Below are 16,902 nucleotides of genomic sequence, written 5' to 3' on the forward strand. Positions count from 1 at the left end.
CTCTGGTTCAAATTGAAAGCGCTAAAGGTTAGTCAATGAACAAAAATTACAGAGCTAGCACTGTAACACCTAGGATATGTCAGCAACCAGGAATGGATGGCAGCATAAACACCTGTTTACATCCGTAGGGTAATATTTTATTTAATTTTATAAATTGTATATTGTTATCACATCTATTGTTGCAACTAATCAGATGACTTAAAGACTTCATCCCCTTTGTGCCACATAAGATCAGATACGGCAGCTTGAAAACCTGATGATACTCTACAAAAGCACCTTCCCATATTCCTGTAGCATTATTTAAAAATACAGTTTTTGCTGCAAGGACAAAAACAAGTTAAATTTTTGATGATTTCCCCTGATTCTCCATGTCACTGAATGTCTAAATTTAGGTAGATTTTAAGAATTTTGGAAGGTCCCCGCTTATTTATTTTCTTCCAATGTCAGTGTGGTTCATCAGGCCAGGTGGATTCTGAAGACCTTGTGTTGCATATTTTGATTTCTGTCCACATTTTTTGGCAGCACTGGCAGTAAAATGTGCAGCACACAGATACAACTTTTTGACGTCTTGTTCAGCCTTGTGTGGCTGCAAAGCGAACAAGCTGGAGGCAGATGACGCTTCGTGCGGCGCGGTGGTGTGTGGGAGGCAAACGAGATTTAAAGCCGGCTGGAAAGGCGCAGAGAGAAAGCGGGTTCCGCGACTCTATGAGTTGGGAGGGTCCGGCAGGAAGGATGTGTAGGAGAGGGGAGCGGCTCAAGGGGCTGGACGAGAGACGAGATGGGTCGTTTCTCTGCTTTTGAAAAAGAAAAGCTCCAGCAACCAGAGGATGGGGGGGGGGAGGCTTGATGGCCTCAAGAGACAAAAAGCAAGTCTTTTCTTGGTGTGTGTCACCCTCCCCACGTATGCATATACTCCACCCAAATTCCTTGCATCACCTCTCAGACCTCCCCACCCCTAACTGCTCTCTTCAGCCGGGTAGACTTTGAACTGTTGGGTTCCACATTCCTGCAGATAGCAGACGAGGGGGAGGTCACTTCTGTCTCCATTCACTGTATTACCAGATATAAAATGACAATCTTGTGTAAAAGAAGTGCTTACTTTCTTTATTCCTGGTATTGCTGCTTGATATTTTCAAAAGTATAAAGACTGAATAAAGCAAATAGCTCAAAGCAAAGCAATGCAGCTCTTAAAACTGTTAAAAACATCAGATAATTTTGCACGACAAGGTCCTTTAAAAGTAAAAACAACAACACATTCCTAAATGGTCATATAAGACAGCTACATGAAGGTACTGTGTGATGAATAAGAAACCAGCCAACATTTACATATGGGCGCCAGATAGGATTGTCTCCGTGTTGCGTAATTGCAAAAATAATTATTTCAGGACAAATCTGGGCAGTAAATAGGACCTAAATGGGTACTAGATGTTTTATTTAATTTGAACTGATTGCGATTGGACAGAAACCTGCAAACAATGTGTCCAACTGTTTCTGATGATTGGGTGTTTTTTAGATACTCGAATGGATTCTCGTACAAAAAACCTGACCCACAAACAAGAATGTCTCAGTAAATGGCAATATTATCATGTATATATATTTACACATTAAATATCATACATTATTTATTTTCAGTGTCGGTGTTCAAAAGTGAAACTTGGAAAATAAAAATTTTTATACTGCAAAAACCACTAAAAAACACATTTTTAAAACGGTAATTATAACTTACGCAATCATGATGAAGGCTGCTGACTTGAACGTTTTCCAGCAGACAATCACAGAGATTTGTTTCAAGGTCAATAAGCCACAAAAGGATATTTCTAGTGGCTAATTATCAAGCATTTTTTTTGTTTAGCTCTTTTGCTAATGTTGAAAATGTTTAGTACAGTTAGCTTCCCCTAAATTAGATTTCCCAGATAAATTCTAATGCACTGATTTACTTGGCTGTTTGTGAACTTTCAGCTGAATAAAGTTCAACATCTGTGTTTTTCCAACTGTTAAGATTTCTTCAGCTAGTTAAATGTTTATATTCATGCCCTTATTTTGAAGTGGGTGAAGACTGTTTACACAGCAGTTCCAAATCCTCCCCTCGTGTTCTCGCTCTTTTTGTCTCAAAATGAGAAACATACAGGAAAAAAATAAAACATGGACAGTAGAGATCAAGACATAAATGCAAACTAACACTAACATTTCAGTGCCTCCCATTAGATGTTGCTAAAGACGTTGGCTGGTTATACATTCTTGTATTCAGGCATGTAAATGGAAAGCTGAGTGAAAGGAAAAAGTGTACAAGAAAAGAGGATTACGACAGCCATATTGTAATGATGGGTTGTGGCTGGTCTAGCTGTACATTTGTTTGGCTAGGAAGCTAAAATTCAGATTTAAATGTGAAATAATTTGCTCATTTATGTTGTTTGGTTTTGAACAATCAGCACACTGTGGTTTTACAGAGCTTTAGCTGAAACAAGCTGACTAGCTGCAAGTCAGTTTATAGATCTGGCTCAGATCTACAAACCTTTGCAGCCATGTTCTGTGGGTTCTTCACTAGTTGGAGCTTCTTATTCCTTTTTTATTTTCTTAAAAATTACCCCAGACTTTAAAACCTGAGAAATGAGAGGCCATTATTTTCACACAGGAGAACCAATTCTGACATAATTTGCGTCTCTGTGAATGCAGAGAAACTGAACAAGTCTCGCCATGCCTCTGCACTATCAGGAGATCACAGCTGAAAAACAAACAGCCTCCTGACTTCACGATAAACAGGCATCTGTGAGGAGTTTAGCAGTTTGCCAAGGCTCCAGGAAACCAAACGCAGAGATTTATCTTTCACTCAATTACTAATTAGCTTCTGGGAGTAAAGAGGATTCTTCAGGAAGAGCTTCCTTTAACTCTAATGCACTTGAAAATAAACTGTAAAATGATAATAAATATAGGGATAAAGATGCATGTAAGGGATTCCAATATGAGGTTTTGCATTAATTGATCCATTAATGCTGCAGTTTAGCAGACCACACCCTCCGATACGCACTCAGACAGTCTTTGTCTTGCCAAGTTGCCTAAATCCTGACATTGTAATTCTCCAATTAACCCCCTGCTGTTCTATTCTCTGCTTTCCACCCATCCCCACCGCTTTTCCACCTTCTGCCATCTTCACCTCCTCATCTCTTTAAACAACTGATTTATGTTTTCTATCACCCTCTCCTCTCCTGCAGTTCGCATCAAGCCGGGTTCGACGTCTCCAGTGGAGTATCAGAGTGACAGTGACGCAGAGAGCGGTACAGAGTCCGGATCGGCCTCCCTCAGCGCCCAGAGCATCGACACAGGGTGAGCGATTCTGTAGGTCCGTCCATCCATCCATGTTAAAGTTAATTACCGTTAATAGAAGACGGTACAACTCTGCTTTTTATGTTGTTTGAAAAGATTTGCAAAGTTGCATTTTAAGTGAAACATGAGACTTATAGAACAGTGTCCAGTTCCATTTCTGCAACATCAGACCGTAGCAGAAATGTCTGATCATAATCTTCAGCTCCTTGTTTGAAGAAACTCGCGCAAAGCACATCAGCAGAAACATGTCGTTCTGTCAAGCATGGTGGTGGAGGGGTCATGCTATGGGCCTACCTGTTGACCATCATATACTGAGAAAAATGTCAGATCATCCCACATGACGGCAATGTTTAACTAGGATTTAGACCAAAAAACAAAAAAAAACACAAGTCCAGGTCTATCAATTAGCATATGTTTGCAGCCACTGGAGACGCCCCCTGCTGGTTAGCTTTGCACTTAACATATTCACAATGCCTTTTCGCAACGTTAATGAGAAGTGGAAGTTTTCACAATACTGCCTTTTTGAAAGCCAATTTCAAAATGATCTTTAAGCCCATTTTATTTTTTGCTTTCGTCTTGATTTTCAAGATAACTTCTTTAACAAACTTGATTGATTCTCTCTGCTGAAATAAACGCCAAATGGTCAGAAGTTTTTCTGCACACCTTGAAAAACTGTTTTTTTTTTTCAATTATCAGCGTGGAAGATAACCATTAAAACACGATTAACTGTGCAAGGTGCAGTATTTCTTTGTAAGTCACTGAAGCTGTTGATATGCCATTAATGCGACGTCAGCTGACTCTAGAAGCCATACTACAAGTCAGCAGGGTCAGAAAGAGAGTGCAATGTGCAGCAGGGTTTATGAGGAATTCGGTCTTTGCGTGGGTCACCTCCTTCGCCTGCAGGCTCCTGACTAATTACATTACTGCAGCGAAGCCATGACTGGATGCTTATATAACCTTATATAACCCACCGTACAGCTGAACACACTGGAGACGCCCAGGCTGCAACACAGGAAGACAAAGTGTGCAGAGACACTGGAGGTGCAGCCTGCAATGCTTCATAAAAAGAAGTCTGAGATGTTGCAGAAACACTTCTCTCTCTGTGTGTGTGTGTGTGTGTGTGTGTGTGTGTGTGTGTGTGTGTGTGTGTGTGTGTGTGTGTGTGTGTGTGTGTGTGTGTGTGTTAGTGTCCAGTGGGTTCATTAGAAGATCAGCACAGAGTTTCTGCCACACCCGCATGGGCGCGGCGCTGTTACTTAACTGTATTTCCAGGGTGTGGATGCTGATGGTTTGTTCAGTTCTGTAATCTACATGTGTGTGCATGACGGAGAGTCTGCCTTGTAAAAACTCTGGAAATTTGTGGGGTATTTTATATTTATAAGGAAGATTATTTGGACAGTTGTGCATTTGTGTGTCTGTGTGAGAGGAAAAAAAAGGGATTGCTTGTGCGACTGTGTGTTGCTGGGCAGGGCTGTCCCAGAACCAGGGTGTAAACAGGGGTTACGTAATGCAGTTTGCCGTCACACCTCTTTGTAAAATGGACTTGGAGATCAGTGATTTATTTATTTTTGTTCCTCTATACCATTCATTAACCCCCCCCACACCCCCAAAAAAATCTTCTGAGACATTTTAAATTACTGAAAGCTTTCTAAATTAGATACTTCAGCAGAAAAGAGAAAAGTAGATCAGAGTGAAACTAAAAAGTCAGTAAAACATTTGAGGAAAACAGAAAGGAACAAACGGAATGAGTTGAATACATGACAAAGAGAGAAAGGTTCATGGTAAAATACAGTAGGCTGTCTTGAGAAGCTGATGGAGAGTGTATTTGTGACGCCACCTGCTGGGCAGAGATGAAACTACAACATTATTTTTATTCATATTCACAGAACTGATGATGCCTGCTTGTATTTTAGAAAAAACAACAACAAAAATCTTTTCAGGACTTTCCCTCTTAACTAGAAATATCTGCATTTTTGGGGAAAACTCAAAGGGAATTCTGTAAGTCAAACTGATGAGCTCAACTGAAGAAAGAACTTGTTAGAAAACAAAACTGCCATAAATATTCAAAGAAAAACCTTCACTGAGATGTAGAAATATACTGAACAATCAAAGCTTGAGCTAAAGCCAAAAATTGTTGAAGACGTTGATGTCTGAACCTGATCAGCTGAACATGAGAGCTGATGACTGAAAAACTGAATGAAGTCAAAATGAAATCAATTGATAGTCAAAGGTTAGTACTTTGACTGTTCTTAGGGGCCTTGTGCTCACAGGCCTTTAATAGTTAATAAATTCATTCATTTCATGCACTTATGCCTAAATGTACCTTAGTCTACCTGAGTCTTTCCTGATTTACAGTTGTCAAACTATATAACTTAACTCAGACTGGCTTCTTAAGCTTAAGATAATATGAATTACAACAACATATAATTTCATTTTTGGATTATTGGAATATTTTTGAATTTAACTGAATGCCTGTTAGCTAACTGTTTACCATGCTAACAGCAGCTTATATATTACAACTAGCTGAAATGCTAAAATAAGCAGATCTATTATGGTTGCTAACATTTAGTTAAATTCAAATCAGTTCACGTGCTACCATTAACTAACACACTAACATTAACATGTTAGCTCACACTAAAGTGTTAGCTTATGCCAACCAAATCTGTTATGCTAACAGCAATTTATGTGCTATCATTATCTAAAAGGACCATTACTTACACAATTAGCAGAAGAGGTTCTTGTTTAATGATGCTCCAGCTCATGTTATATTTTCACAGGCAAAGGTGTAGCAGTAGTTCCTTCTATAACCGTTACTGAAACTAGTTTTAACTTTGGAAGCTGCTATCACTGAAGAACTTTACTGTTTCAGAAATAGCACTGCAATTGTAACTAAGATAAACACAACAGACAACTTCATATATAAAATACAGTGGTGTTTGCACATAAATATAGATGTTAGCATATACAAACACAATCATTCCTGTCCTGTCGTACCTGATGTGCTGGTACTCCAACATTCTTCCAGTGAATAAGCTACATGTTTGAACTGATAAGACCCTCACAAAGGAAATGCTGAGCCAAGGACACCCTGGTCATTTTCCAGTGAAAGACAGATGAAGGTTGGAAATGGGCTGAAATTGATTTTCCCTTTCATTTGTGGTCTAAAATTCAATACAATAATAATATATCCTACATCCCATACACTTTCTGGCATTATCAAAGTCAACCAGTCACAGACAGTTTTGATTAGCTTTCTTTTTCGCTTGAAGAGAATCAATGAGTGGTGGTATTGTTAAGGCAGAAGACTGGGTTTATTTCCACTTGACTTCTATAAATCCAGTACTGCTCTAATTCATTGATTTGATCTTTTTCTTTTAAAAAGAGGTTACACAAACTGACATGAAATAAAGAAATTGTATTGTATTTTCAGTGTCCAGCATCACTGACTCCCAACTTGCATCTTTCTGTCCCAGGTCAGTTATAGACTTGGAACCTGTTGATCCGGATACACTAGACCTAAAGAGGCGGCGGATCCACATGTGTGACTATGAAGGCTGTAAAAAAGTTTATACCAAGAGCTCTCACCTCAAAGCCCACAGGAGGATACACACAGGTAAAAGGAAAGCAACCAGGTCACATGTCACCAAAAACATCTAAAAACAACATTTTTGCCTTTGACAATAATGGCATTTGTTTGGCTGAAATCTGAATTTTTATAATTTTTTTTTTTGCATGCTCATTCTCACTAATGATTAAATGCGACCACAATCAGACTTCTTTGTGAACAGTTAAAAGCAAGTGAGCGACTGAAAAAGGGCTACTTTGACTGGGTTTATCTGAAAAAAAAAAAAAAATCAAATGCAAAGCTATTAAATATTTTCATACACTCCATAGTAACTCCAGAAATGTTGCAATACAAATGCAAAAAGTAAACATATTTGTACCACATATTCCACAAAATTGCTGTGTGTTTTTTTTTTTTATTTGTTGGTCGTAATTTCTTTTTTTCCATCCAACAAATACACTTATTAGACAAAAAACAACTGTCTGTGATTGCCTTTAAGTTGAGAACACAGTTGTGTGCACATTAAAAAACGTACTTTGCATGTGAAAGACTAAGAATGTTGCATGTCTTTTGACCCTCCTGGATTTTCACACATGAGGAGCAAGGAAGCCAGGGTTTATCAGAGCTGTGACAGAATACGTGTTGAGTTTGTGTGATTTAAACGCACACACCATTAATTATTGTTAGAAATATGTGCTTACCTAAGTCTCACTGCATACCCAGAGTCGGTTGTTGAGCAAAACTGGAGGAAAGGTGAAGGTGCTAAGACATCCACATTCCCCTTGGGTGTGAGGTCCATGTATGAACTATGTACAGTTTAGATGCTTGAAGCTCCTGCTTATGTAACAATGATTTTTATGTTTATTTCTAGGAGAGAAGCCGTACCACTGTACTTGGGAGGGCTGCACCTGGCGCTTCGCCCGTTCCGATGAGCTCACCCGACACTTCCGCAAGCACACAGGAATCAAACCTTTCCGCTGCACGGAATGCGACCGCTCTTTCTCCCGGTCTGACCATTTGTCCCTTCACCGCCGCCGCCACGTGATGATGTGAACTCCCCTCCAAAACCAGCCCATAGAACCGACCTCTGACCCTCTGGGGTTCTCAGAGTCCATCCACGTAGACAAGAGCCTCCACGATGTTCCACGTTTTGCGTCCAGGATTTCTAAACACAATCTGCAGAGGGGGAACAAGAACACTTCCTCCTTCTCTGCACGTTGAAATTACAGGACAACTGGGAGTGTGTCTGTGCATATGTGTTTATGCATGGTGGACTTATTAATTATCTTCATTGTGCGCCCCAGTTCAGTCCTATCTCTACAATCCAGAACTCAGTTTTTGAATAGCAATGGAATAAGAAGATGGGACTGAAACTCACTCATTCATCCTTCCATCCATCCATCAGTCCATCCAAGGGAGAGGAGGAAGAGTAAGGGATACTAAGAGGTTGTTCAGTGTTTTTTAAAAACCTAATGTAACTTGGATGTCACTTCAGTTGCTGTTTTCTTTCTTTCTTATTTTATTCTGAATTCAGTGCAAGTCTGGAGTTGAAGAGTTGTTCAGTCGCTCCTCAAAGAGTCCAGGAACCTTTTTAAGAATGTTGACTTTGTGTTTAAACCCTGTACTGTCACATGAGATTTAGCTGTGTGATCAAACAACAATTTACAATGAAGAACACCATCTAACATCCTAGTAAATTTATTACTGATGTGTTGCAGAGCAAGAATGGTTTGAGCTGAATCCCTTCTGTTCAATACAAATAAGCAACATAAATGCTGGAATATTAGGGATACCAGTGACTTTTTGCTGGTGCATCTCAATAAATAGCACCAAGAAAAAAATTACAATTATTTATTGCAGTTGTAATTTTAAAAGGAAGATTCCTGTACTGCATTGAAAATTTCACTAAGAATAACATAATTCTAGCTTTTAAAAAAAATTTTTTTTATGATTAGCAGCATTACGACTATTATATCAGACCAATAAAAATGATTTAAATAGAAAAATGTGGGCGTATTGAAAAGTGCGCATGATACAGTTGTTGGTCGGGAGTCGTTTTGCATGAATTACTGCATCAATGCAGCGTGGCACGGAGGCCATCTGCCTGTGACTAGAAGATGGTTTATAAATTACCGTTAGCTCGCCTTTGTTTGTGGATCTTGTTTCTCTCATCTATTAAGTCACATTATAGTAAATGTTTACTCAAGATTTTTAATGAATGGAGGAAATTTAACTGACCTCCTGGGGTTCCTTGCAAACACGGCCTCCAATATTTATGGATACAGTACTTCGCCGACTCCATGTTGCGAACCCACCTGCAGCAGCTGAAGTGACGTCTCCGGCGTCCTGGTCCTCAAACCAACCCACCTTCCCGCCTCTCCTTGGTACATGGAGCTGCAAGACTGTGAACTTTTTAAAGACTGATTTGTTTTTTTTTTCAGTGCATCAGTCACGTTGTTTATGTTCTCCCTCCACCTCTCCCTCGGGCGTGCACGTACACACACCTTTCCAATCCGTCTTTGGCAACAGTATTTGCTTTGTATGCGTTCTTATTGGTGTTTTACAAAAAAAAAAAAAAAGAAAGAAAGCTAGGTCTTTGGTGAACAGTTTTCTATTTCCTCCAGGTCTGGTGATCTGAACAGTAACGACAAAAAAAAAAAAAAAAAAAGTCAGATCCTTTTAGTTGATTTTCTGAGGCTGTGAAAAAGATGGAGCGACACAAGTTGTTTAATAAGACAAACTCTTCATGCAGGGAAATACAATAGGGGGGACTTTTCAGATTGTGTGTTAGTTGCCTGCGTTTGTGTGATTGTGGGTGAGTTTTGAGATAAAAAAAAAAAACTAGAAATAATCAGAAATGAACATTTTAACGAGTGTTTATTGCGGGCATTTGTCAACGTTCTTTTACCTCTTGCCCGTTGAGCCTTAATAACTGAAGTCAATCTGTAAGGGCGAAACCAGAACCACTGAGACGCAGTTTGCAGTCCAAACCGTGACGTAATAAATCTAATAAATCATAAATCCAGCAGCTTTTGGAGGTTTTCTTATGCCTAGTCCACACGTAGCCGGATGTCATTCACACGTAAACTCAGTTTAATATCATTAAAAACGTTTGTTCTAGCATGGTTACTAAAAGTAGCTCAACCTTTGTTTTATTTTTATTTTCCAAAAAAATATTCTTTATTCCAAACAAATACATTACATAGAAAGATTTTCAACACAATAAGTAATATCAGATTAAACAAGAGAAAAATTAATAAAGAAGAATGACATAAATAATATAAATTAACCACAATTATTGGTAATATTGCGGTTAATGTCTTGAAATCTACAATGTAAAATAAATTAAGCAAAAAAAAAATTCTCAATAAATCTATACATAAATTAGTAAAACAAAATAATGTGCACCTTTTAGTCTATACAAATACAATTTTCTTAAATGTGCAAAAAAAAAAATAATACATATAATAAAGGGTCTCTTGCAATGAAAATAAAAACAATATAAAAAAAGGGGTCTGCCTCTGAGATAAAGTTACATTTTTCACTTATTAATTCTTAAAGCAGCTCAACCTCTGTCCACACAAATCCTAGTGCCATGTTTTATTCCTTACAGGAAGTCGTGGTTGTTTTGAAGGATACAATTGGCTGACATAGAATTCAGCTTTGCCCTACACTGCCCCCTATGGGTTGGCATGTTTAAAACGACGGTGAGTGGTGTTACTCAGCGGGTTCGTGTTGATGAAGACCTTTCTTAAACGGATCCCGTGGACACAATGTTATTTTTTCAAATGATGTGGCACAGATGTTTGTTTTTGGAAAGACCCGGCTACGTGTGTTCAAGACCTTGAAGACGGGGGAGAAAATATGAGGATCTCCACTAGATTAGTTTAAAAATTAATTATGTGAATTTGTGGCATGATAAATTGCTCCATTTTGCGACTCATGTTCATCTTTGTTGAAACATCCAGTGGCGTACGTCAGGTTTTGACTGTAGGTCGTCTGTCAGAGGTCCTGAATGAAATTACAGGCACTGTGCCGGGCTGTCAGGGTCCATCACGCCTTTGGGTTCAGACCATGGGGAAACTAAAGTGCTCTCCTCACTAGCATTTCTGCCCCAAAAGGGGTCAATCCTCTCAGTAAATATACAGTACGCTCCACAAAATACGGAGCAAATCTGGATTTAATGTTTATTTTTGCTTGTTTATTTTTGTTGGTGTTTCGGAGCAGAACTGATCCTGTGTACATGTCTCAAACAGGCTGGTTTCCAACCCCTGACCTGGGCTGAACTTGATTATGCAACAAAACGCAGACCTCGCTCCATGCGCTGTTCTGTTCAACTCAGTAAGTAGAGCACTAGCTTGGTAGTTTGAACTCACAAGAACCTTAAAAATGGGGGAACGTCAGAATAGAAGCCCATGTTGTTGAGCAAAGCCAACAGATTCTAAGTTTTTATGGAGGCTTCGTTGGCGATTGAAAGAACCTCTTTTATAGTTCTGGTCTGTTCATGTGCAAAAAAAAAAAAAGATATTCTGTTTATAGACCATACAGAGTTTTGTCATCATTTAAAAAATTAGAATGTGAGAAGTCAATGTTAGTGAATGAAATGGACATGCAGGTTTCCTGTGAGCTGAGTGCACGCTGAGACCAGGGCAGATTGTTGCTTGATCTGCAAACTGCAAAAGAAGATCAATCCAAATACAGTCACTGGATCTGATTCAGGATTTTAACACGTTTTGCTATAAATCAGTGGAAGCTAGTTAAAAGAAATATGGAAAATTGGTTACTCTTCACATAAAAACGAATGTTTAAAATCCTAACTCAGTTCAGTCACTTGTTTGGAGAGACATTTTTCTTTTTACTTGAGCAGACCAACACAGTAGTCCCAGTTTTCTTATGATCCCCCCTTGCCTCAAGTAAAAAAAAGAAAAAGTTACTAAGCACATCTTTTTAGAAGAGTTTATGCATTTGATTGCAATTTTTTTTTCTTTTGTAAACTGTTGATAAGACATTAAGGACAAATAATTAAAAGAAATCCATGTACATAATTGTATATAATCAGAAAGTGCAGAGTAAATGTAACGGGTGAATTTCTATTTTTAACACTGACTAGATAATGTGAAAAAAAAAAAGTTTTTCTTTTTCTTCATTTGTTGGTTTGATAAAAATGTGTTTCATCATGTGTGTTGTCCCCCAAAATCTAATACATTTGTTTCGTAGTTCTTAAAAAGTGGTCCCACTTGTGTTGTGAACACTTGTGTTGCATGGAGAATAGCTTTGTTTTTCTTATAGTGACGTTGGTGAGCATGTAAATGCGTGTGAGACAGTTTGGGCGGGTTGAGGATTTTTATTAAAAAAGACGAACAGGGTTTTTATTTTTAAATAGGAAGAGAGCTTAATATTTTATCACTGGACCTGATTTGAATTCTGTCACACAAAAAGCACTCAAATGTTGTTGTAACGTCAGCTAAGAGTCAGGTGTGGTCAACAGAAACTGACTTACTAGGGTTAAATCAGCAGCTAGCTTCACATTTTTTACTTCTGTAGAAAGTTTGAAAAATTCACAAATGGTACACAAAAGATTCTAACATACTAATAGATTCTATTTTATACAAATAAAATACATTACCACCAAAAGATTTCAGCCATGCAAGTAAAATGATCTTTAACTTAGATGCTACATAAACTTAGCTCACTAGCGTTTAAGGAAGGTTGAAGTAACAATTGTGAACTACTTCTCTTTGGCACATGTTTTTTCAGTCTAGTTTTAGATATTAATGTCACCATAAAACTCAAACAAAAGACAAAATGCTTACGAGAAATGTTGAGGCAAATGGAGCAATACTAGCCTGTGATGCTTTTAACATTTCAGCTTTTAATTTCACATTTTTTACATTTTATTTTTCTTTTAATTTAAAAATACAATTAAATATATAGTTTCATCTGGAGATGTTGAAGAGATTACAAGTCTTATTCTACTAACTCTAAATGGGTATTCACTCAAATGCAACATTAGCTGGTAATATCCAACGTGGACCAGAAAAATAAAAATCTAATTTTCTTGCTTAATAGGTGTTTTTCAAACTTCATGTAGAAAGAAAGGTCAAACTAAAGAAGCGAAATCTTGAAGAAACAGATTCACAAAGGCACAAAAGCTGACATTTCCAGTACTTTATCAATTCATTAATAAAATTAACATTTCTGTAATTTTTTTTAAAGCTAAACTATACAAATCCTCTAAAATTATAAATTATGTTTTAAGTCAGAGAGCTACAATCCCTAACCAATAAATCTACCTACAAGCTGGTTTACACAGATGCTATCTAACTTTAGTGTACTAGATGGTAGCATTTATGGTGGAGTAAGAAATCAAATGTAAATTAATTTTTTTATTGGAAGTTATTCCATTTATTAGCTACAGTTAGAGATACAAATGCCATAATCTAAATGTGAGAGACACTCTAACTAAGAAGCAATGTCCAGGAGAACAACATTTACTAAAGATTCTCTGAAGCTGTTGTCACAAAACTAGCTTGTACAGGACAAACGTATGGTGCTTTAACATTTCAGATTGTAAATTCAAATGTTATCTTTTTACAAATAAACTGAAAATCTGTTTGAGAAACTTACAGGAATATTACCAGCCCTGACCAGCAAACTTAGGATGGAGCTAATTCACTAAGATGGTACATAATACACAAACATACTAGCTAAATGTATTTATAAGTGGGTTAGGATAACAAGTGCTCTTTTTCCTGTTTTAATATGAGATTTTCAACTAATTTCTTTTGTATATACTGATGTCATAGAGTATTATGAGCTAAAACTCAAAGAAGTAATGAGAAAGCACATCTAAAGATTTCTAGAAGCTAATGGAGCAATGCTAGCAATGCTAACTTGTATGGAACAAATGTGAGGTGCTTTAACATTTCAGCTTATGAATTCACATTTTTGAGGGTTTTCCTTTTAAGTTAAAGTGAAAAATCGTCTAAATTTGGGCATTATTTATAGAAAAATGTGAAGACATCCCTTACACTAAACTTTCTAAAGCTGTAATTTTCAGATTGTTACAAGCAGTTGATATTGAATTGTTGTACTTGATTTTAAATCTTTTCAATGAAGAAATACCCTAACATTGAGGATGTGTTGAAGAGGCAGAATTGATGCTGAAAAAAGCTTAATTGTTCATCATATAAAAGAAACAGGAAATACTTAAAGCAAGACAGCTTAACATTTTTCACTTGCTTGCCTAATAAAAAAAAACTAATTGGAGCAACAGAAGTCAATAGACATTTGCCACACAAACCAAAAAGTCAAACAAAACAATCAATATTTTTGAGCGATGTAGATTTCCTGAGGTTAACAACTTCTTTGAAAGCTATTAGACGCTGCATAACGTTAGCAAACTAGCAAGAAGATGAATTATGCCAATTTAAAAGTTGTTTTCTTTCTTTTTAAGTATTTTCAAACCCATTCCAGGAGGTAGGTGTAAAACAACTCAAATTGATGATACAATGTCTTGTTGGGACATAGTTTTACTGAAGCTACAGATTTTCTTGAACTAGACAGGTGAAACTTGGCTTAGTGACTGATTTATGTTTGAGCCAAGAAGTTGAAACTTTTCTTATTTTCTGTTGAACATTTCTACAGAGCTGTAAAATAATTTAAAAGTTGGAACCCCAGCTTGGAAAATGAGGTGAACCATCACAAGGCCAAACCCCATGAAGCTCCAGACTGCTCATAGGTGAAATGTGTTACTTGGTAGCTGGTTGAATAAGCAGCACTTAAATTAATCAGAGTACGTTCTGTGTCCTGTTTTCAAGGCAGAAAATTGTACTTTTGATCTGCTTGTGCTGCTGAATGTGTTAGTCCTAACCTGTGCGGTGTATTATTTTGCAAACTGAATGCATCCAACAAGCATATGTCATTTCTAGCTGTGACTCCCAGCTTGTGAGAAAAAAACCAAACTTTTCTTTAAGCGCCAGAGAATAATAAAATTTTTGAGTTTTCCCCAGGATTCCTCAGACTGTGTATCTCTTTAAGAATTTGGATAATGACATTTCATAGACTCTCCAGGAAGATGCTGTGACCCCACCAAATCTGGCTTATTACTAAGCAAAGCCACCCAAAATGGATACTTGAAACTATTATGATTATTATTTCAGCAGTATCATGGAGCTTCCAGATTAAATGTTACATTTTAAATCAAATATGTTTTGGCTAAGGCAAACGTATCACAGTCAGATAAAGCAAAACTTTATGGCAAACTAGAACTGAATTCTGTTAGAAAACAAGCAAGCTGTACAGGTTTTATCCTTCACCTTCATTTTAGAGAGTAGCACTTTAGGAGCAAGGTTTGGGAAAATACTTAACAAGCACAAGAAATCACAGAAGCTTTTGTGAGCAAAACCACTTTACAGCTGTAGAGTCACACTGAGGAGAGTGAGCCGGGATGTGAACACCTGGTCACGACGGACAAAGTGTGTTGGTGTGGGATTTGGAGGGTAAAATGTCCAGTGTGAAACATTGTGAAAAAGTATTTGCTTCTTTACAAATTGTGTCGGTTTTTGGAAAACTAAATATTTCACATCAACAAACAAGTTTAATTATCAGACACAAATGACCACAGAAAATATAAAATGCTGTTTTTAGATGATGATTTAATTTGAGATAGGCACTGTATGAAGAAGGAATTGCTCCCTAAATCAAATAATTGTCTCCATGTATTTGCAATACTTGGCAATGAGCCTTTTATGAGACTGTGGCAGGATTGTGGTTCTTTTTAGAATAATTCAGGACATGATATGTCGCTCTTTGAGAACGTTTAGCCTACTTCATGTTGTCTGACGGGTTCTTTTTAAGTAATTCATCGATTCTGCAGGTCTGATTTGATCACATCAAATTGAAAATTGAAATTGACCTTTCCAAAAAATACTGATCATCTTATTATAAAAAGTATGGGACAACTTCTTTCAGGATATTTAAATGCATTTAATGATATAAAATCTTTAAAGCTAAACCAAAATAAATCTGTAAAAGAGCAAATACTTTTTCATGCTTCTATATACTTAACTTTCCTGTTCTGGTTGTTTTCTCTTTGTTTATCAGCTCTTTTGTTGTTCAGTATTCTTCAGAGTTTTTTTTTATGTACACAAATGGGAATGTTCATCTGTGAAACATATTTTAAGAGTTTGACCCCTGCTGAGACGTCACCGCCCGTGTCCGTCTGTGTGCGCGTGCCTCCACCCACCATCAATCATTTCTCCCGCAAAACCCAGAACTTTTAGGTATTTTCTATTTGAATGCAGTAACTTATGGGCCAGTAGTGTATTTACTCAGTGCAATGCAGTTATCATAATAATACACTTATCAATAATATTTCCTTTCTTTTGATTTCTTTTTTTTTTTATTTGTACAGAACAAAAGTGTAAAGATCAGTGCGGAAAACGTGAGCTTTTTGATACTGTGACTCATGGTGTTTAAAAGTCGCTTTCTCCCTGTACAGTTGTGATTATTTTGACCCCCTTTCTTCCCTTTCTTCTTCTTTTATAGAATAAAAAATGTTTTTTGGTGCGATTTCATGCCTGCTGTTTCTGTGTTGTCTCTCATATTACAAATTCACAGTGAAAAACAACCAGTAGAAATCACGTGAAAAAAAAAAACAAACAACTAAGTTACTGGATTTTTGTCAAAACCAGCAGCTGAGACGGTAACGCCAGTGACTGGTGCTTCAAGTTGTTCTGGTAACGCATGAAGTAAGTTGTCCTTAAACTGTTGCAAAGTAAAAAATGTCAAAGTTATTTTTAGATTGCACAGTCTTAATTAATTCCTTCATGTTTCTAAATGAGGGGCTGCACAGTGGCGCAGTTGGTAGAGCTGTTGCCCTGCAGCAAGAAAGTTCTGGGTTCGATTCCCAGCCCCGGTCTTTCTGCATGGAGTTTGCATGTTCTCCCTGTGCATGCGTGGGTTTTCTCTGGGTACTCCGGTTTCCTCCCACAGTCCAAAAACATGACTGTCAG

The 16,902-nt window shown here is 37.4% G+C and overlaps 1 protein-coding gene across 2 annotated transcripts in view; it reads left to right on the forward strand.

Moving 5' to 3' along the window:
* The window catches only part of klf8 (Kruppel like factor 8), a 75,164-nt gene extending 58,705 nt beyond the window's left edge, over window positions 1-16,459 (forward strand). For both annotated transcript variants that reach the window (XM_008428486.3, XM_008428488.3), the window contains 3 exons: window positions 3,210-3,321; window positions 6,795-6,934; window positions 7,758-16,459. In XM_008428486.3, the coding sequence (XP_008426708.2) occupies window positions 3,210-3,321; window positions 6,795-6,934; window positions 7,758-7,939 (434 nt within the window). In that variant the 3' untranslated portion in view covers window positions 7,940-16,459. The remainder of the gene's footprint in view (window positions 1-3,209; window positions 3,322-6,794; window positions 6,935-7,757) is intronic.
* The last annotated feature ends 443 nt before the right edge of the window (window positions 16,460-16,902 follow it).

The sequence above is a fragment of the Poecilia reticulata genome, chromosome 14 (genome assembly GCF_904066995.2).
Source record: "Poecilia reticulata chromosome 14, P_reticulata-male-v2, whole genome shotgun sequence".
In the NCBI taxonomy this organism is placed as follows: Eukaryota; Metazoa; Chordata; class Actinopteri; order Cyprinodontiformes; family Poeciliidae; genus Poecilia; species Poecilia reticulata.